Source organism: Lycorma delicatula, chromosome 8 (genome assembly GCF_047948215.1).
Source record: "Lycorma delicatula isolate Av1 chromosome 8, ASM4794821v1, whole genome shotgun sequence".
NCBI lineage: Eukaryota > Metazoa > Arthropoda > Insecta > Hemiptera > Fulgoridae > Lycorma > Lycorma delicatula.
This window is the reverse complement of record NC_134462.1, coordinates 141,488,539-141,511,999: the sequence shown is the minus strand read 5'-3', so window position 1 is coordinate 141,511,999 and position 23,461 is coordinate 141,488,539. Positions and strand designations below refer to the sequence as shown.

The 23,461-nt window shown below is 29.8% G+C and overlaps 1 protein-coding gene across 1 annotated transcript; it reads left to right on the top strand.

Moving 5' to 3' along the window:
• Positions 1–532: 532 nt before the first annotated feature.
• On the top strand, positions 533–22,655 carry Vps26 (vacuolar protein sorting 26). The gene is made up of 7 exons (XM_075372597.1): positions 533–722; positions 9,696–9,839; positions 10,646–10,878; positions 13,979–14,143; positions 15,160–15,266; positions 19,543–19,754; positions 20,811–22,655. Exons 1-7 carry the CDS (start codon positions 720–722, stop codon positions 20,997–20,999), a joined length of 1,053 nt encoding a protein of 350 aa, XP_075228712.1. The 5' UTR covers positions 533–719; the 3' UTR covers positions 21,000–22,655.
• Positions 22,656–23,461: the final 806 nt, after the last annotated feature.

Sequence of the window (23,461 nt, the reverse complement as noted above, 5' to 3'; positions counted from 1 at the left end):
TATTTGATAATACAACTACAACTACATAAACTGAACAATACATAATTCCTAAAATATTTGTATAACAAAACGTTATTTTTCTTTTTCATCTTTCTTTTAAGTCTAAAGTGTATTGGTATGTTTTAACAATAAAAAAGAACGAATTAAGAAAAAAACAGTTATATTACAATAAAACAACACATTCTTTAAAAAGCTTTGAATTAATTCATATATTGGCGGTATACCAGGAAAACCAACATCACAATGCTGTTGTTATTCAAGAGCGATTTGTTTCTTTTTAATTAATAAATATTAATTCCCTTTTGTTTTTTAAAAAAAACTTTCAACCAACAAAAAAATTCTAGTCGAGTGATTCCAAAATTTACTTTATATCAGTGAATTTTGATTAATTTTAGAATAAACATTATTAGTAAATAAGCTTCATTAATAAATATTTAATTGTTATGATGACGGCGTCAAACTGAATGATGATTTTAGTTGATAAAATTTCCTTTGACCATCTGATGTTAATTTGAAACGGCTGTACGATCGAGGAATCTCATGTCGTGACGCAACTGCGAAGAAGTTGTCAGCCTATTAATTTGTTATCAGAATGTGAGATGGTTAACAAATTTAATGTACTAGTAACGTTTAATTGAATTTACATGATGGTTTATTTGTTTATTTGAAGTATTTTAAGTTTGTGAATTTCATTAATTGTTCATTTTTTAGTTAGCAAAATGGTAAGTCCATTATTTTGTTGTAAGGTTTTCCTTCATTGGTAGGGGTTGGTCAGTTGATCAGTAAAATCCATCGTCTCGTATTTGTTACAAAAGTTAACAGTTGTTCTTGTTATCTATAAAGGTGTATATATAATTAAAGAACGTAAATCAAAAGTTTGATAAAATTGTATTAAGAAACGGAAAAATTGTCAATGCTGGATAAGTTTTTATAAAAGTTATATTTAGGCTTAAAAATTTGTCCTATCAAAGTAACCTTTCCAGTAATGTTTATACTTTTCTTTTTTAAGATTGTTGTACGAGTTGAATGTTGAATAGACTTAAAAAGCTAATTATGATTTTTAGGTCACTTGTTTAAGGTATCTGGAATAAATTATAATTTTAAATAAATCAAATGTTTTAGTTAGTGTTATTATGCCCTCATAATTAATTTTAAAAAAATCTTAAGACATTATTTAAATTGTATTTAGTAACTTGATAACTTAGTGATTTTGTAATATCGTTTCTTTATCCTGATATATTTTTTTGATCGAGTTGTATTTTACAGGCTCCTTCATAACAAGTGAATTCGTGTTTTTAAACAGTTTGTTTAAAGTACAACTCTGCCTCTACATTTTCCTTCTTTTTCATGTTACTGCCCAACTTGTGTTTTCTGATATTGTTTTTTTCATTGAAGGTTTTTGATAGTGTTTAAATATTTTTAATAATTAAAAACCCACTTACCAAAAAATTTTTTTATGTGTTAAGCGCTTTCAGAATAAAATTCTATCATCAGGAACTTAAAAATGTATATTATGGTAAAGTGGAATGGTAATGGTGTGCTCAATTCACTCTACAGTTATTATTTAGTACTTGCTTATACAATCTGGTTTGTTCATTTATTAATATATCATTGTTAAAATATATATGGTACTTTTCTAAATTATTGGTAATGTGTATATTATTTGAAAAATTGAGTATATAAATAAAATTTTCGGGGTTATAATTATGGTTGTTATTTATAATATGTTTAGCAAAATTAGATTTTTCTATTTGATCTTTTTTTATACAATTCATATGTTCTTGTATTCTATTATAGAATGATCGATTGGGCTTGTCCATGTATTTTAACTCGCATTTCTTTTATATTAATTAAAAATATCCCATTATGTTATTTTGTAAAAACCCTACATTAAGCAAGTTAAGTTTTTCAAATAACTTTCACTCATAGAAAAGAGACAGGATGATTAGTGAATTTTAATGTAAAATTAGTGGATAATGATGTGCAGTAAAGAAATTACTAAAATATTTTATATTTTTAGAGTTATGAATGATAATAATGATTTTGGTGTTAATACATTGAAAATTAACTGTAATCTGCTGTAAAATTAAATCTCTAAAAACAAACTTCCCATCAGATTTTGTGACTTTTTAAAACCTCTGATAGTGTGAGAAAATTTAAAAATAGCATGCAAGTCATGAAAATTTTACTCCTTATTTACCAAATATAACACAACTGTCCATCAATAATAAATAAAGACAAGTAAAATGCATTGTAATTTGAAAATATGTTTGTCTTTTAAATGGTTTCACATTTTTGCAAATTTTTATGCACTATATAAAATTAGCTCCTGTCGTAACAGCATATTTTGATATATAATGTTCGATATAAATATTCATTCTGCTTATTCCGTGCCCTATATTTTTATAAATCTGTATTCTTTTCAAAATATTCTACTTGTATTAATTTTATGTAGGGCCGATATCCAACTTTGAATTGTCAGTAAACCTATACAATTTGTTGTATAGGTTAGGTTATATTGTATTTATTCAAGAAGCTGCAAACAGTGTACAGTTGATTATAGGTTATCTTAGGTTAGGGCTAGGTTTGTCGATTTTTTTTGAAATCATGTTACTCTAATTAAGTTGTTATTCTGAGTTGTGATTGTTCTGTTATATCCTGTAACGGCTTGTTTTATTTAAAATTTATTGTAACTTTTTATATGTAATGGTATAGTGCTATAAACAGGATGTGTTTAATCATTCAGGAGTTAGGGAATTATTCAAGATTATAAGGGAAATTGTACCATGCAGTTGCGAAGTTAAGTACTCATCTGTATTTATGGGAACACAATTTTCAAATTTTTCCTATTTATCACATTAATTACTAATGTGCTGAAGAAGTAGTATTATGTAATTATTGTTAGTGTAAATATCATTTTTGTTATTAACAAGTTATATGTAATTTGTATATTTAATGTTAATTAGATGAAATTAGCCAGCATTAGGTTAGATTAAATATTGTAACTAAGGATTTTGTGAACTTTGTAAGATATCAATATAACCTAATACTCATTTCGCTTGCTAACATCGTTTGAGTAACATTAAATACACAAATTTTGTACAACTTATTAATTACAAAAGTATATTTTAAAGTAAATACAATAATTAACATACAAAATACCAACAACAAAAATCAAGTGCCCACCACTGTTAACACAGGAGTACCAAGACTACTTAATTAGATAATCATCATTTTTTATTGTAAAAATAGCATTTTATATAAAGATCTAAAGCCTAATTATGATTATATAATTTACCAAAAGTCTTAGATTTTTATTTAAATAATTAATTTGTAGTTATTGCACTAGCGCCTTATATTCATATGTTTTACAGTGTAAAGAAATTTGGATCCTTTTGCGTGAAATGATGGGTTTAGTCTCTTTTTTATATTTGCTTAAAATTTACTTTTTTTTTGTAGGCTATTGATATTTCAAAACTTGTTTTGAATATTTTTAGTTATTTCTGTCAGTGTTGTACTTTGTAATATAGGCAACTGGTTAAGAACTACATTAAATATGTTTATAGAAAATATTTGAGATTTTTGGATAAAATAAGTTTCTGATACTGGCAGCATTATTTGTTTGTGTCATCTATTGTTTAGTCAGTTTCAAGACCTTAGTTGTGATAGATGTGACTTTTGTTTAAAATAATTTAAAATTGATGATTGTATTACAGTTAATTTACTACTATTATTTACTACCATTACAGTTAATTTACTGTTGTGTATGAATGTTAGGCTAGCTTCAAGCAAAGAGAATTGGAATTTAGTGAGCGGTATCTTCTTTAATATTCCTGCAGTTTTGTAGGATTTGTAGTAACTTTAGAAAAAGAAATGTGCATAGTACAACTGTTTTCTGATAATGCACAAAACTGTTCTCACCTGTTCTTTGTGTGTAGCAGAGATATGATAGTCTGTAAATTCTATTATTTATATTTGGTGTATGTTGCATCTCTTTATTTAGAATTTCATTATTTTGTTTATTATTAAAAACAGTGTTAAGACTATGTATTTAATAAAATCTTACAAAGTAGCTAAATTACATTAAAACTAAAAGTAATTTGTTTGCTGTATCATACTTTTGTACATAGCTTATTTTGTACTTTTGTACTAATTTTGTAAAAAAATTAAAAAACATTGTCATTTGGAACAATTACTTTACTTAATTTTTTTCTTACTCAGCAGAACCACTAGGCAATATTAAGTGAAAGTAATGTTGTTCAATGAAGATGGCCACTGAAATCTGTATGACATAATTTATTTTAAATGCTAGTTTAAAATAAGCTTGGTTCATTTTTCATAAAAATTAATAATAATGTAGTTTTAGTAATGTAAATTTGTTTATTAAAATTATCTTTAAAGGCTTGATATTTTAATGGTATTTTAATTAGATGATTCATTGACTGATAAATTAACTATGATTATGTTGTAGGATATTATTGGTTTAAAAAAAAATATATTTTATGACCCAAATTATTAGTATTAAGACTGAATAATTTGCTCTTTTAATATGAATTTTAATGTAATTTATTAAATTTTTTTAACAATTGTGGATTTGATATCAAAAATTCAAAGTTTCTTTGAACTGGATTTGATTTTATGTTCATTTAAGGAACTTTAGTTTAATTTAAAGAGAAAAAATTGAGAACATTGATTGTTAAATAGAACAGTGGTTTTTAACAGGTGTGGTATCATGTCCTTGCAATATTTCCACTGTGCACATCAATGTTTATCATAAGGTCATTCCATGTTAAATCAACAAGGAGGATAGCCATTCACAACCCGACCGCCTGGAATTTTCATGAAATTTGATATGAATTAACTGTTGATATGTGAAAATACGGAATTTCAGATATCTATCATTAATCATTTTCTTTTTAGAGCTCTTCAAATTTGCTAGAAAACGGCAAATCTTGACTTGCTGCAATATTGTTAGGTCGACGTAACTGTTATTTATTAAGATAGAATGATAAACTTGGACTTATTATTGTAAAGCTTATTTGATGTTCTTTCGTATAATATACAATAAACGTATGTTTACATAAATCTTTATTTCAAGGCCTTTGACTTCGACCCTTGAATTTTAGAAAAAACAATACATTAATATGTATTCTGAGTAGTCATTGTGTACAAATGCTAGTCTGTGTTTGAGCAGGAGGTGTTTGAATTCAAATATTGTTACCTTGTTTAATATTTCCTGCAATCTTTTAGTATTTGTATTTAATATAGAACAAGGCATGTATTTTTTGTGCTTAGCAAAAGTATGGTATTCTATAAAGTGTAATTTCTGTGTTTGGTCTCTAGTCCTTTTCTTTACCTAGAGTTTCAGTATTTTTTTAATTGTTAAAAACAATGTTAAGACTAATGAAATCTTTTTTTTTTGAGTGAGAAAATTAATCTTAAATTAAAGTAAAAGAAATTCAGTTTCATAGTGTGTCAACAAGTCAGCATATATGTAAGGTATTTTATATTGTTTAATGAATATCCCAAAATATTACTAGTTTACTAGTACACAGTTATATTAAACTCTATGGGACTGGAAGTGTTAATGGTAATTAATGAAGGCAGAAAGTAATCTGTAAGAGAAATCCAATTTTTTTTGGTTTTAAGTCAATTGCAATCAAAAGGGGAGGTGCACAACTAGATGTTAAATCCAAAATTTCAACATCCTAGGCCAATCATTTTTGAGTTATGCAAGATATTTATGTACATAAAGGTCGCACTGAAACTAATCAAAATGGATGGATATTTCCGTTGAAGTCAGAAAACCAAAATTTTTCTCTATCACAATACATCCTTTACTTCGTAAAAGGAAATAAAAAGGCAGTGTATTTACATAATATTTTATTGTTGAACAAGGCATTTCAAACAGATTCTTTACATCACAGTAACTTCAGAGTTCCTCATGAGCACCTTCTGTGTTGTGTAAAATATCTAGACAATATTAAATTTCACACCACACAACAAAGAATATCAGGAGTTATTCCATAATTACATCTTACGATTTTTCTTTTAAGGTCATTGATGTTGGCAATCTTCGTCGCATAAACCTTGTCTTTGACAAACACTAAAAGAAAAAAATTGAATGGTGTAATATCAGGGGATTGAGTTGGCTGGGGAGTCAGTACATCATGACCGATCCAACGTTGAGAAAGTTATTTGTGTAGGTAAATATGAAAACCGAAGTGTGGTGGTGGGTGCACCATCTTGTTGGAAGTAAACATTGGGTTGTCGATGTTCGATTTGTGATACTGCATATTCCTGTAACTTGCGTAGATAACTAGCTTTAGTAACAGTTGGCTTGGCAAAGAAGAACAATCCGATCACTTCATAAGAAGTCAATGCACACCAAACGTTAATTTTTGGGTTATCACGTTGTGTTTGTTGAACGGCATGTGGGTTCTTACTACCAGGAATCCGACAATTATGATGACTTACATGGAAGATAGTTTCATCAGAGAAGATTACTTTTTCTAAAAACATTATCTTCATTCACTTTATCAAGAATGTCCATGGCAAGATTGTACTGGTGTGGTTTATCATAATCTTCAATTGCATGCAACAACTGAATTTTTTATGCATAAAGTTTTTTTTGCTTGTGTAGAATTTTCACGATTGTTGATTCCGGTATTCCCAGTTCTAAACTCGCACAATGAGTTGATTTACTCTGTATCTCTGAAAAGTTTCTTTTACACTATCCACAACTTCCTTGGAGAAGGGAGGCCTGCCAGCACCTTTTTTGTGTACTACACTTCCTGTATCATTAAACTGCTGATACTGCATGTAATAGTCTTTATTAGGAGGATGACGGCCATACTCTAAATGAAAATGTCTGCGAACAGTAATAACATATCCTTTTTCATGAAACCATAGTATGCCCATTACTTTCTGCTGCACGGTAGGCATTGCTCAACTCAGATATTCCCCCTGTTGTTACGTCACACTGGCATGTTCATTCAAAAATTCAATGCGCGCTACATTGCTTTGATCATTTTTCATTAATCCTAAAATGTGCTGAATAATTTGTTTATTCTGTATATTCTATGTTATTAGATGGATGTTAACTGTATTTCCTTCTCAGTTGTTAATGTTGCAGTTTTACAAAAAATTTCAATTACCTCTTTATCCTTGAAGTTACTTTAATTATTATATTCCGTCTCTTTCTCGGCTTATCAAACGAAACATTAAAAAGTAATCATTTCTAATTAAAGTAGATATTATTTGATTAACAGATGATAACCGGAAAATTGTTCATTCAAAAATATCCAAAATAAGGTTGATTAATGAATAAGTTTATTTGTTATGCAAATAATAGAAGAATATTTTTATAGATTTTTTTATGCATTTCAGACTGGCGTAAGTTCAGTTAAAAAAAATAAAAAACTTAAAAAAGATACTTTTGTATACAGTTTCTTTAAATTTAATGAACTAATTTCAGTAATAAAAACAAAAATACAATTTTTAGAAAATTTTGCTAAGAAAATCCAAAAATAATGACAATTTTCAATTAATATTAAATAATCAGATGTTCACCAAATCTCTTGTGGACACTACATGACTTCCTTATACACCTATTAAATTACATAAACACATTTTTAAAAGTACATAAAATTTTATTTCACTAATACCTTCTGATTTTATTCATTTTTTTATATTGTTATTATTGAATTATTATTTATTGTAAAAAATTTTTTTTTACTGTCAGCTTAATAATTATAAATAAATCAATATATTTAAATTAAAAAAAAAAGTAAAAAAGAGGAGATGAAGTTGAATTCAAACCGATATTCCCCTTCCCCTTGTAAGATCAAAATATTTCATTAATTAAAATTTTATTTGCCTAAAACTCTGGAAACAATGAAAATAAGTACCACTTTTGATATATTGTTGAAAGGTTTTCAATGAGGGCTTATTACTGCAGTTAAGGTCCAAAATCCATTTTTTTTGGATTTTGGGCTTTTTTGACGCTTTTAGTTCAGTTGATTGGAATCAAAAGAGGAGGTGCACAATTATATGTTAACAGTCCTGAATGCAAGATTTCAACATTCTACGGCTAATAATTTTTGAGTTATGCAAGATACATATCTATGTACAATGCCAAAACTAGTCAAAATGGATTCAGGGATGGTCAAAATGGATATTTCTGTTGAAATATGAAAACCAAAATTTTTCGCAATTACAATACCTCCTTTACTTCATACAGGAAGTAAAAACACAAAGTAACAAAAATAAATAAAATTAAAGATGTTAATAGTATTTACCGTAAAGTGTTTCTACGATCTTAGTCTATCTTATATATGCATTGATATTATGACTATTCGGTTACAAAATAAAATAATTAGGTTATATTTATCTATCATTTAAGCACCAGCTCAAAATTTTTTTTTTCTTGAAAGAAAGCAGAAGAATTTATAAAAGAATAATATACGTTTTCACACCTTTGCAACTCTTGTATCGATTACTATGTGTAATGAAATAATTATATTTTTAAATCTATCTTGTTAATTAAAAGTGATCATATGTCAATAGTGAGGTTATTTCAATCTGTTTCAATTGACAGCGTTTGATTTGGGTTTTTAGGCTATATATGTTGATTTATAGCTGCATGTTAAGTAATCTATATACTCTGCAATTTAATAATTATCTACTTTTAAAGGATCTTCACCTTCGCAAAAGATAATAAATATAACAGCACCTACACTGACACACTGTCAATTCAAAAAAATTAGATTTTAGTGTTGTGCAATACTTTCATGATACTTTTCTTTATTAAATTGAAGGATGTTTGTGCAATCCTTGTTTACATCCATTTCTGTTTTATATAGTAATTACTATGGTTTTAATTCAGTTTATTTTTATTGGATTCATGTATATGTATATTTTATTGACTAATATTTTGTTTGATTATAAAATAAAGAATCTGTTTTTTAACGACTTTAAAATATAAAATCCTATATTGCATTCAAATATGATGGTCAGTACAATGGAGTGAGTACTCCAAATTATTTTTTTGATTATTTTAAAGTAAAAAAAAAAGAAAAAGAGGTGAAGCACAGTTCCTGTAATGAATAAGTATCATTTCATGAGGTATAGTTTTTCTATACTTGATCAGAATATTAGATTTGAACTGTGCCTTTCCACATATCTTTCTTATGTATATTTCTTACTTTTCAGTATAGCAGGAGTTTTTTGTTATTTGTAAATAATGTTTGTCAATGTTTATATTACTTGTACTTATTGATCTATTTTTAAGAGGTGATTAGTGCTGACACATGTTACCATGGACTTTCCACATGTTGCTTTAACCCCCTGTTCTGTTCAAACGGCTTAAATTATTTTTTAATCATTTGTAAATTTATATTTGATATTAAGAAATAATATACACTGTAAAAGCTTTAATTACTGTACCACTCTAGGTTGGGTTTTATATTATTTTTGTTTAAACATTTCAATCGTGTATTTTTTTTAAGTATAGAGAATCTGTTTTTTTCTTAATCGTCCACACCTTAGGTCTTGTAAAGTGTTATTGCTATTGTGGATTTGTAGATATAAATAGCGGGTGCTTTTGTAGTAGTTTTATTTGATTGTAGCTTAAAACAAAAAAATTGTACGCATTCATAAATTATATCTGTCGTTCATTTGTGTTGTTTTTATAGAGTTTTTTTGGGTTTGGTCAAAGTGCAGACATAGATATTATATTAGATGGAACAGAATCTAGAAAGTTGGCTGAAATTAAGACTGAAGAAGGAAAGAAAGAGAGACATTTTCTATATTATGATGGTGAAAGTGTTACTGGCAAGGTAAAAAGTTTTATTTATTGTGCATGTTATTTATATTATACTGATTCTTATTCTAATTTCATATTGTCGATTAATTTCATGTACAAGGGTAGGTCAAAAAGTAAAATGAAATTTAAAAATCCATTTTTTTTTTATTTGCTATTACGTAAATGAAATATCTTTATTTTTCAACACCGTGTTTTCCTGTTTCTATGAATTAAGATCTTTTAACAAGCTTTTGTAGCAGAACCTTTTGGTCTGGAGCATAGTCATTTGTTCATTGCTTCCATGACGCTTCTTAATCGTACCAAAAATGATTTCTTACAGCCCTTTTTTCAGGGGCCCAAAAAAAAGAAAAATTCTTGGAGCCAGGTGAGAACTGCGTGATGATTGAATTTATGAGTGAAAAATAAAAATATAACAAACCTTGATTTGAAATGCATTCATAATACAGTCAAAATTTGCCAAGAATGAATGACGCCAACCATAATAAACCCACCGACATTAGAAATTTTGATTTCTACTCTTACATTCCACACCAAAAAGAATACATTTGAACATTTTTAAACGTGTTATGATATACCTGATGAATTGACAATTAAAATGAAATTTATCTCCTTCTTAGTCCATCTAATTAGAAAAAGAATCTTAATATTACCACCTGCACAGGGATGAGAATAGCACCAACAGTCACCAAGTAAGTATGGTCCAAAGATATTTTGAAATAAATCAATAAATTGTGTTTTTAAAAAAGTTTGGTTCAATTTATTGTTATTACAGAAGTTTATGTTTTCATATAACTAACTTTTTTTTTGTTTTAACTTCAGGTAAATATTGTTTTAAAAAAACCCGGCAGTAAATTGGAACACCAAGGAATAAAAATTGAATTTATAGGTCAGATAGAACTGTATTATGACAGAGGAAATCACCATGAGTTTACATCATTAGTTAAGGAATTAGCACGGCCTGGTGAACTCACGCAAAATACAGTATACAGCTTTGAATTCCTTAATGTTGAGAAACCTTTTGAATCTTATACAGGCACCAATGTTAAACTCAGGTATTCCACTTTGTAATATTGTTTGTTATTAGTTTTTTTAATATTAGTTATTATTGTCAACAATATAATTATTTTTAACTTGATTCCTATCAGATATCAAAAGTATTTTTGTAATTAAGGTTCTACAGCGGTTAATTCTACATCTATTACCCTTATAAGCAAACCTGGCATGAGTTATAAGTCACAGCCATCAGGTTTACTAAGGAGATAAGTGGTCTATTGAAAGTGGCCTTCCCCACCGAGCCAAAATTATTTTTGCTTTTCAGCATGCAAAACTCACAGAAATGCAGTCGGTGTTATTCCTGTTAGTGATATGTTCATTCACCAAAGGATTTACTGTAGTGTGCTGCAACTTTTGATTGACGTTCCTTGTGTCCTTTCATTAGGAAACTAATGTTTTTTTGTTTTTTTTTTAAGTGATTATTTTTTCTTGATGAATATTTTATGTTGAACAGAATTAAATCATTCAAGTAAAATTATTTAATAGATTCTTGAGAAATGGGTTGTTGAATGTTTGGTAATGATTCTAATTTGAACTTATGATCAGGATTTTGTGTAGAATCGATGCATTATCAATACAGTTTTAGTATATTACAGTATCCTCTTTAGTCTTGTAATAGGGCGTATGCTGTTTAAGAACCATCATTGTTCCAAGACCTGCGTTACTAAATTGAATGTAAACTACCAAAGCATGTAAGGCTTTTTATAATGTATTATACTGTAAAACATCATCCCAGTAGTCTACTCATGATATAATATAATAAAGTGTTCAGATAGCGATAATTAATCTTAGTTGTATGAATAATAAATTAGTAGTTTTAACCAAACAGGAATAAGTTTGAGATGGTAATAAGTACTCTTGCATTAGACAGATGATGTAAGAAAATGTGTCAAACTATTTTCAGTCATTTTAGTTAAATTAAACTATATATTACTTAATAAATATACTGTAATAAACAAATTCAAAGTATCGTAATATAAAATTTTTAACAAAAATTTGTAAAAGAACTGTGACTTAATTTCTTTCTCCATGTAACATTGTTGTTAACTTGCCTGGTAAATTATTTGTAAGTAGAACTAATACCGGTTTAAAATAGGGATTATACTAAAAAATAATTTAACATAGTATTTTTTTTTTGTTTGTGTTTGAAAAAACTTTGAAATGGATAAATATTGAGAACATATAAAAACAATCCAAATTGCTCAACAAATAAATTTAAAAAAAAAATTAATTAGCAGAGTTAAAAAAAAACTTTTTTTAAAGATTTAAATAATATTTATAAAAATATTAAAAATTGTGTAATGGTTAGTAAATTTTGTTGAAAATATATTATTTATTATCTTATACATGATAATAAGCTACTTGGAAAGTAATTTCGATTTGTTATTAAAAAAACACCAATTGATAAAAAATCTATTATGTTCATCTTTTTGGTACTTTCTATATAACTGCCATCCAAATTAAGGCATTTGTCATATCTGTAAACAAATGATTGAATACCCTTATCATAAAATTCTGCCATTTGTGAATTAAGACAGGTAGTGACACCGTTTCTCAACTTTGTCATTTTCAAAATGCTGCTTAATCACATTGTAACAGGCAATGAGACACAGGTTAAATTTGTTAATGTAGAAGCAAAAGCTGAATCAATGCAGTGGGGGCTAACCAGTTCTCCTTGAAAACTTGTAAAGATCCATCGAACACTTAAAAAAAAGTCAATGGATCAATTTTTTGAGGCCATAATACTTGTGATCTTTGTTGATTTTCTGGAAATAGGCATGGTAATTAACATTGTAACTTACTGTGAGATGTTGAAGAAACTGAGAAGGGTCATACAAAATCAAAATGCAGCGTGCTACATACATATTGTCACTAAATATTACATCCACACTTGTAACAAGTTTATTTGTGACAATTGAGGATTGACCACTTCCTTCATTGTTGTGAATGTTTGTTTGACTTTCCTGGAACATACAGCACCATTGTCTTACTGCACTCTCACTCATGGTATTGATATTCCCTCCATATACTACGCAAAGTTCACATCCCAACCTCGTAGTGGAAGACACCCTGCCTTGTGATGCTTCCAGGTCCCCCCTCGCGTTCCTAGTCACTGATAGGCTTTAACGGGGAGTCGTCTTTGCTCATCTAACTTTTTTTTACATCTCATAGTAATAAATCAGGCGTCGTTGGGATGCCACCAATGTCAATGCCTTGGTAGATGTTTACCTCAATGAGTTTTTAAAACTCAGCTTTTGCCTTCGCTGCAGGTCTCATCCGGACATCTTGAATGTGCTACACAAAGTTCACAATGAATTTCAGCAGCTGACAAGTTCTTGCATGAAGGAAACTGATGACAGCACTTCACTGTCAGTGGGGTTTTCTGTGACAGCAGCCATTTGTAATTATAGTGACAGAACAGTCACGCAAGCGATATTTCCAGTAATGCTACTAGAACTGTACTGAATCGTGTTACTCAACTATCCAAAGGTAGAATCACCACCCCAACATTTTTGTGCAGTATTGAGGACCAGAAGTTAATTTCTAATCAGCCCTCTTGGTGTCGTTGAAAATGTCAACTCAAGATGTTATTAACACATAATTACTAAGAAAATTTAGTCTCATTCATTCATAGTTTTTGATAGTACTAATACTAATACAGTTTGTGTGGTAATAATTTTTTATTGCACATATCTGAATACAATCTACAATTACAAAAAGTTTATACTAAAAAAAAAATGTTTTATTTATGTTTGTTTAGTAATACTTTTTTTTATGGATTTCAACTGCTGTTGTCATTAGCTCAATGAGAATTTGTAGTGTATGAAAAGATGCCATGCCCGACCAGGATTCAAACCCGGGACCTCCGAGATGCTACCACTCTGTAGCGAAGACACAGAATGTTGTTTAGTAATACAGACAAGTTTGTGATGCTGTAGAGATAGTTTCACCCAAAACTATGCATGACAAAGCTTTCATGTGCAAGCATTGGGACTACCATGCAGTGTTCTCCCTTAGTTAAAGATTTAAAAAGTTATTTATCATGTTAAAAATTCATATTGATTTCTTATTTTAAGGACTTTAATAATTTTTTTCCAGGTACTTGTTGAGAGTAACAATAGTAAGAAGGTTATCGGATATAGTGAAGGAAGTTGATTTGGTAGTTCATACTTTATCATCTTATCCTGATATGAATAATAGTATCAAAATGGAAGTTGGAATTGAGGACTGCCTGCATATTGAATTTGAGTACAATAAGTGCAAGTATGTAACATTTATAAGTAATTTAAAATCTTCTTTTTTTAAATTATGTATAGTCTTATACAGGATGCATATCATGTTTATCCAATTTACCTTTTCTACATAGAAAAGATAAATTGAAGATTCTCCAATCGCTGTAGAAAGTTCTCAGTTATCTAGGACAAAATAATTAGCATTCTGCACCATAACTGCGCTATCTGCTGTCCAGTTGCTTGGCATTTATAACTGAGATAAGAAAAATTGTTTGTATATATGTTGTTGCCAGATGCTGTGCTTCCTATTGGCAAGCATGATACTGGCCGATATGAAGTCAGCAGGAGTTACTGTCCCCACCTATGTACCTGCACACACACTCCTCCCATGAAGCCAGCTGACCGCCTAACACTCACACCACATGCTGGCAACTTCATAAGAGCAGCAAATAATGCAAGACCACTTGCTCCCAGACCACCACCAAGAAAAGAACTAGAAGAAGATGGGAGAAGTCCTGCAGCTGGCCCAACATGGTATCTTTCAGTGGATGCCAATATCCCTGCCAGAGCAACAGACTTAGCCAACCTAGCACAAAGTCTGCTAGTGCCAGGAGGCATAATTTTGAAGATGGAGCCAGACAACCACCGGAAGAACCGTCTTGGCTGTTCTGGCAGAAGACAATTGATGCTGACCTAATACTGTTGGGTTGTGGGAGCCATCACTACAGTAGATGCTGTTGAGGAAAAAGCTCGCTCTGATTCCGGTGGATGAGCCCCGACTACCACCTGTTGAGCTGAGCCAACTTTGCTGGAGAACAGCAGCCTGACTGAAGAGCCATTCTCAGGGCCACCTCATCAAACACACAAATGGCTGTTCTCAGTATTACCACTACAAAATCCCAAACAGCTTCTTTCAGGGCTACCACAAGGTTCTAAAGTTCCACAGCTGTTGGCGCTAATTAATCAGTGAAACGTGTAAATTAAAATATATATTTTAAAATAAATTTTTTTTCACTTATAAACCAAATTTCTTTTTTAATGTTACAGATATCATTTGAAAGATGTTATTGTAGGGAAAATATATTTCCTGTTGGTACGGATAAAAATCAAACATATGGAAATAGCCATTATAAAGAGAGAGACAACAGGGTCTGGTTAGTATTTAATTTTAAATTTTGATTAGTATTTTTTTTTTTTCTTAGTTTTGATCGTCAACATTATGATTCAGTTGTTACTCTTGTGTTTTAAAGAAATGTTACACATGTTTAGTTTTTTGTCTTTTAAAGAAATGTTAAAAAGCCACACAGATTTAAAAATATTACATTTAGCAGTATAAACGAGATTTGTTCAGAAAATAACCGACGTTTATTTTTTTAATCGTTATTATAAATTTTTACAGATTATTGGTCCTTGTACCCTCAAAGTACTCCCCTCCCCTATTCGCACACTAATTCCAACAATGTTTCCACATTTCGAAGCAGTCCTGCAAAGCTTCATTTGAAATGGCATTTAAGGTCATCAATACACTCAAAACGGCATCCTTTCATCACTGATTTTAATTTTGGAAATAAGATAAAATTGCAAGGAGTCGAGTCTGGGGAGTAGTGAGGCAGCAAAACTGAGGGTGCAGGCACATTGTCATGGTAAAGGAACCATGAGTTGTCTCACCACAGCTGTGGTCTATTTTGCAAATTTTTCCACGTATCCGTTTTAAAACACCTTGATAGTACGCATGGTTCACTGTTTCTCCTTGAAGCAAGAATTCAAAATGCACAGTTCCATTAAAATTGAAGAAAACAGAGAGCATCACTTTGACATTGGATCAAGACTGATGTGCTTTCTTGGGCCATAGTGGTCTTTTACCGATCCATTGTGATGATTGATCTGTTGTCTCAGTGTTGTAGCTGTAAACCAGCTTTTTCCTCCTGTTATGATTGTTTGCATGAATGTTTCATTGTCATTGGCCTCTCCAAGAAGCTGCTGACAAATGTCCACTCAATGTTCTCTTGTTGTTTGGCTATCAAACCAGGATCAAACTTTTGTTGCAATGTGGTGCATGTTTAATTTTTCAGTCATAATTCCATGGCTTTATCAAGTTGAGATTCTAACCTCTTCTGCAAGTGTTCCGACGGTCAATTTGCAAGCACCAGATCATGGATTTTCTGAACGTGGGTGTCATTGGTTGAAGTTAAAGGCCTTCCTGGTCGAGGGTCCTTTTCAATTGACTGACAACCACTTTTAAATCATAAAAACCATTCGTAACATTGGTTATGACCCAGAGCATCATCTCAATAAGTTTGTTTCAAAAGTTGAAATGTTTGTATAAAAGTTTTCCCCAGTTGAATGCAAAATTTTGTATTGTATTGTTGCTCCTGAAAATTGCACATTACGAAAGTAACACTTAAATAACGTTACATGCACTCATAACAATAACAAAAACTAAATGAGATATCAACAATCCAAGAACATGTGGTTAAGAGGGGGTTATGCGGAACACAGTGCTGCCTAATGTATGTCACTAAATAACTACATTGGTGCGTAATAAAAAAATGTTTGGTTATTTTCTGAACACCGACCTTTTAATTTTAATTGATGATATTACCTTAAACTTCTGTTTAGTTCAAATTAAGGTTGAGCTTAGGAAACAAAGTTACTAAATATGGTATAAATATACATAACATGAATGGGTAGCAAAAAATTGAGAATTATTTATTTAAATTTTTTTATTTATGATAACCTCTTGAAAACATCAATCCCCTTCAAAATACTGTCCGTTAGATTACATTCACTTGGTTTAATGGTTTTTCCCTTTTTGTAACATTTTTTATATTCTTGTGAACTATTAAGTGTCCAATGATTTTTTTCTTAACCTCCTCTCCGTCCTGAAAAAGGTTTTTCTTCATTCTTTTGAAAAAGAAGAAGTCGCAGGGGGCTAGATCGGGTGAGTAAGGGTTGTGAGTAACCATTGTCTTGCCATTCTGTGTCAAAAAACTGGTTGATTTCCAATGCTGTATGGGCAGGTTTTTTTTTCCAACTCAGGTCGTTTTTTTTCTCACTGCCTCACACAATTGCTTCAGCACTTGTGGGTAGTAATGTTGGTTCACTGTGGTGACCTTACAAAACAGATTCAACATGAACGACTCCTTTGATGTCGAAAAAACAAGCGATCACAGACTGCACATTCGATTTCACTTGCTGTGCTTTTTTTGATATAGGCAATACAGCCATGACTGCTGTTTTGTTGTTTTAGGATTCAAGATTCATCCCTTATTATGATATCAAAAAATCCGGGTCAGTTTGTGCCTGTTCTTTCAATTCCTGGTGTACTATCAGATAGTACTCCCACTCTGGTCATCAGAAAGTATTTGTGGAATAAACTTTGGCTCAGTGTGTCTCATGTTTAAATCTTAAGTTATGATTCTTTTTATTAACAACAGGAAATTGCAATTATATTTCCTCCAATCTGTCAATTTTTCTGCGACAATCAAACATGTAGGCATTGCGCAATTTTTGGACATTTTAGTCTCTTCTTGACATTGAGGGGTGACATGAATGGGGTACATCTTCAAGTGAGATTTGGCCACTTCTGAACAGGGCAAACTAGTACTGATAGGAGGATCTTTCAAAATCGTTGAAATCGACTAAGCTAAATTAGGAAAGAGAAAATATAGTACAGGAAGAACTATTAATAGCAGTTGGGTTTTTGGTTACATTGAGCGAGAAACAAAAGCCGTATTATTGGTTCCTGTTGCAACACGTGAACACACCACCATATTAAGGATAATTATGTGATTTCCATAATTATCCTTAGCAGAGAGTATTTGGTTATTTATGAGGCATTATTTCCTATCATACAAAAGCATATTCTTCCCGGTACAATAATTGTTAGAGATTGCTGGAAGACATAATTGTTCGCAAAAGGGTGAACCACAAATATAATTTAATACATCCAGACACAGGAGCTCATACACAAACAATTTAGCATACGTGGTGAGAAGTGCGTTCAAACATTCCTCGATATGGAAATCGTATGGCCCTACTTGCATAGGCATCTCGCAGAGTTCTTTTTCAAAAGAAAATATAAGATTACAAGACCTGAGTTCATCATTTATGGTCCAGACTTGCTTCATTGTATCCTGATTATGTAATTACAGATTATATCATTACAGATTCTGAAGAATACTAAGGTAATTTCACTCTTCCGACTTTTGACATTTTTTATTTTTATTAATTATATAACATATTTTACAACTTGGTTGAGGACTTTCAGGTTCATAATTTACAATTATTTTGGACGTTCTGTTCAAAATTAATATGTTAAACAGAACTAATATCTTAATTTTTGTTCCAAAATTTGGGATTAATAATTTAATGTTTTTAATACTCTTGCATTACAGAATGTCAAGTAGTTAACATTTCTTGGATTAACATTTATATCTACTGGCAAGAGCTTCTTTGCCTGTAGCATAAATTCGCCGCACTTTTTTCCAGGTGTCTGAGTATCTGTCAAAGCTCTTGCTTGTTTACGAGTTTTCTTTAATTCTTATTCCTTGCTGTACCCATTTGAAAACTTTCTGAGTGAAATGGATGAAATTGTGGAAGAAATCTTATCCGATTGAAAGTTAAGATGTTTAAAAATATAGTTCTGTAAAAGACCATTGTGAGAATTGTGAATGAAATTTTAGGTATTTTGATTGTAAAATGAAAAAAAAAATAGAAAGGCATTTCTAAAGTGTAACGCTATAAAGTCAAGTAGACTTATGCCTGCCAAAATTGGAATATTGTATCTGGGACCAATCATCTTTGTCTATATCTTGATGACCCTCCCCCATGATTCTATTAGTCCAATTCTGCCTTTATATGGTAGCTGTTTTTTTGTTAGGGGTTCTAAGTGACTTTTGACTCACCTTGTGTTAAATGCTTAAATAAGTAAATATATTATGCATATTCTTACACATGTACACTGCCTCTTTATGGGATTTCCATAATTATCCTTTGCAGAGGGTGTTAATAACTTCTGTTTGTTTTTTTATGAAATATTCAAGCGAATGCCAAATGTATGAAAACGATTTTTGTCAAATTAGCTTGCCACATTAGTTTTGGTCAGTTTTATATTATTAGGCATCTGTTTATTAACAGATGAATTCAAAAGCATTTCTAGAATCTTCCACTGTGGAGTAGTGAACTAGTAGAAGTGAAAATTACACATATTCCATGTGTGTGAAAGGTCAGGCGCTACTGTTTGTTAAAGATTTAAAAAAAAATTGTTTTAATTGGAATTGTTAAAATAATATATTAAATAATAACGTGAACAGTTAATATTGCATTATTTTAGCTTGTGCAGCTTATAGAACTGGAATGTTAAAATGGTAACATTATCAATAGTGTTTATTTAATTCTTTACGGTATTTTAAAAAGGCATTTTTTCAGGTCCAAATACATTTACTGAAAATGAGACAATCGCAAAGTATGAAATAATGGATGGTGCACCTGTTAGAGGCGAGAGCATTCCAATACGTGTGTTTCTTGCTGGGTATGATCTTACACCTACTATGAGAGATATAAATAAAAAGTTTTCTGTCAAGTACTTTTTAAATCTGGTATTGATGGATGAAGAGGACAGACGGTATTTTAAGCAACAGGTAGTGCAACAGAGCATTTTCTGTTAATTGATAAATTATTTAATATCTATTTATTGCTTGGCCTGTTTTCAACAAAGAGAAATAATTATAATTTTATTTTTGAAAAAATAACTTATTTTTTATTATTATTAACATATCTTCTTTTTTTTATAGAAGTAAGTCTATTGTTGTTTAGATAGTTAATTACCATAAATCCTACTGTGTAACTTAACATTTCATTAACTAAAATTTAAGAAAAATATTAGGAGTCAATTTTCATCAGAGTTTAAATGAAAATATTCGAGTTTTTCTAAATTAAGGTATTGAATTTCTTTTAATGGCTTTTACTCTTGTGGTTGCAGTGAAACTTGCAGAAATTGTAATTCTTCTCAATATTGTTTACCTTGTTATCTACAGGAATGGTTTATTAAATGATTCTTAGCCATTAGAAATTTTCCTTTTCCAGGATGCTTTCTGATGGAATCATCAAGTTGTAAGAAAGCAGATTACTATTTTATCAGGACCCAGTAAATAAACTTCTAGTTATCACTCTAGTTAGTTAAATCAAGGTGTTTATATTATTATACCTTGCAATCTTTCATCACTCCAGAATTATTCCTCTCTATCTCCTATGAAATACCTATATATAGTATGTCAGATTCAGTGATAGTTGTTTTTGTAGTAGAAGCGTGAATTTGCTTTTGTCGTATCCCTTAAGTAAGCAGTAAGTCCTATTTATTCTTCCCTGTAGGTATACTATCATTATCAATTAAGTTTTTTTATCTTAAAATATTACAATAATACTATTTATAGATAATGTCTAGTGTTTTATTTAGGGTTCTGCATTTCACAGTTATTCTAAGGAATTATTAACTACAAGATTTGAGTAAAAATTTATAATGTAGCTCATTGGGTTTTAGTTTTTTTTTTATTTACATACAAATTGAAGTAGTTTTTTTACCGTGATTATAACTATGAGAGTTACAGTTCTTGTAATCGTTACATAAAAATAATGAAAATATTGTATTACTTTAATTTATAAAGTAGTTAATGAGCAAAATTATCTGTTAAATACAGGAAATTACATTATGGCGTAAAGGAGAAAAATCTCATAAGGCTGGGCACACCCCATCACCTCATGTTCCATCCCATCTCGTTTCAGGAGAGGGTGGACCGCGTGGATCTGAAGTACCCCATCAAGTTAATACATCGTCCGCACCTGTTGAGGATATGAAGAGAGAAGATGGAACCCCACAAGAAGAATGATAGTTTGTGAATAAAAAAGGAAATAATAATAATTATTATTAATAAATATAATTTTTTGAAAATAAAAAGATGTGTACCAAATGATCATTGTATTAAAAAAAGAAACATAATGGCACAAAGAGGAACTTTTAATAGCCTTTTTTGCCTATTCTTTTATCTGGTTTAAAAAATTATTTTCATGTTTTATTGAAAATAATTCTTTATTATTTATTTTATAAAAGTTATTTATACATACGTACATCTTTTTTGTAAAATATACTGAATTAATTGAAAACTATATAGGTAATAATTTTAAAAAGCAGCTTATTAATTTTGCTCCTGTTTTTATTTGTAATTATTTCATATGAATTTAAGTTTGTGAAATTTTAGGTAAAACGAGATTGATAAAATATTTTAATATTTATTAACATTCCATAAATAAAACTTCTACTTTAACAACACTCAAAATGACTTCATATACATATTATACACACATACATTTGTATTAAATCAGTCTTTATAGTACCTGGAGTGCAGCATTCATAATTATTATTCTGTTCCTTTAGATTATATACTAACACCAACTAACTTACATATTGTTCAATCGAGGTTTTTTTTTAATGTATTTGTTAGTACTGTATAAAAAAATTAACAATTTTAAATATTCTTTATCTTGTTTTCCAAATATTATTCAAAGTGATATTATAGTTCCTTGTATTAAAAAATACAATGTAATATGTAAAATAGTATTTTGTTATAACTTTTACTGTAAATTTATCATGTATTTTATTTCTTATGTCTAACATGTTGCAATTGTTTTTATAAAGATTCTGATAGCTCTGTATATTTTTAATAAATATTACCGTTCATTTTTTGGTAAATACATTACACAGTAAGTAAAATGGATTTTTTTTTGTATTTATTTTCATATTATGATAATGAAATTATATGATTTTGTGTGATTTTATATGGTGTGTGTGTGTGTACGCATGTATATGCTTTACATGTTTGTTTATTTAAACATCTATTAAGTGGATTACAATAAATGTCATTATTAACAATTAATTGTTATGTAATTATTTTAATACTGTAAATTTAAACACATATCTTGTAAATGTTATAAACATGGAAAAGTTATTAAATAAATTTCTATTATGTTCTTTATTGTTTTTTTAAAATCAAATTTTGAAACTAAAACAAGCAGTTTCACTGTTGTATTTTAATTATAGTATTAATTATTATTATTACTACAAACATGTGTTCTCTTCTACCAGAGTATATGTAATTTATATATAATTATAAATAAAAATATATAAATATATATTACATTGTTATAAATGGTCTGTATTAGTTAATGATTAATTCAAAATAAATAAATATTAAAATAATGTTGCTTGTATGTTTATAATATTTATCTTTTTAAATATATTATTTTTCTCATATATTTATTATTTGCTATTGTCTATTTTAATTTCAGGTTTTTTATTCTGATATGGGAAAATTTAGTCTGTGTCACTTCATTATCCTAGTATGTGTATATACTTTTCAAGATTGATTGTAGACTGTGCCAACAGCTACCAAAGTACTCGTAACGTGCACTATTTGACATAGTAATTTCCAAATTTACTGTTAGAATGCTCTTATTGCATTAACATGAATAAAACAATTTTTGATTTATTGAGTTCTTATATTCTATTGTCCCACAAAACTAAAATGAACTGCAGTTTATTACACACACGCATGCGCGAGGGTTGTCTGAAAGGTTTTGAGCCTCACCATGAAGATGGCAGCATTCGTCAACAAAAGTTAGGGATTGTATTTGTGCAGAAAGATACTCGACTAAAATTTCAGCCATTCAGATGCTCAGTTTTTGATAGTCGTTTATGTCATTGTGAGCGTTTTTGTGAAAATGGAAAAAATCAAATATCGTGCCGTGATTAAATACTTGTTTTTGAAAGGCAATACGTCTACACAAATTAAAACCGAGTTGACACTGTTTACGGGGACTCTGTCCCATCATTTACGACTGTAAAAAGATGGGCAGTTGAATTTAAACACTGTCGTACCAGGTTGGTTGATGATCAGCGTTTGGGATGGCCAGAAACTTCAACCACCACCAATATCATTGAAAAAGTTCACCAAACAGTACTGGATGACCAACAAATTAAGGTTAGAGAATTAGCAGAAGCTATGGTCATATCAAAAGAATGTATTTGTCATATATATTAATTGAATTAAATATGCGTAAGCTATCACATGTTGGGCGCCACGTTTGCTCACTTTGGACCAAAAACGCATTCGAATGAAAATTTCCGAGGCCCTGCTGGAGCAGTTTTAAGATTTTTGCATCGATTCATAACTGAAGATGAAACCTGGATCAACATGAAACAACAGTTAAAACAGTGGACTGCAAAGGGTGAACCTGCTTCAACAAAGGTGAAGACTGTTCTATTCGTCAGGAAGGTGATTGCGGCTGTTTTTTG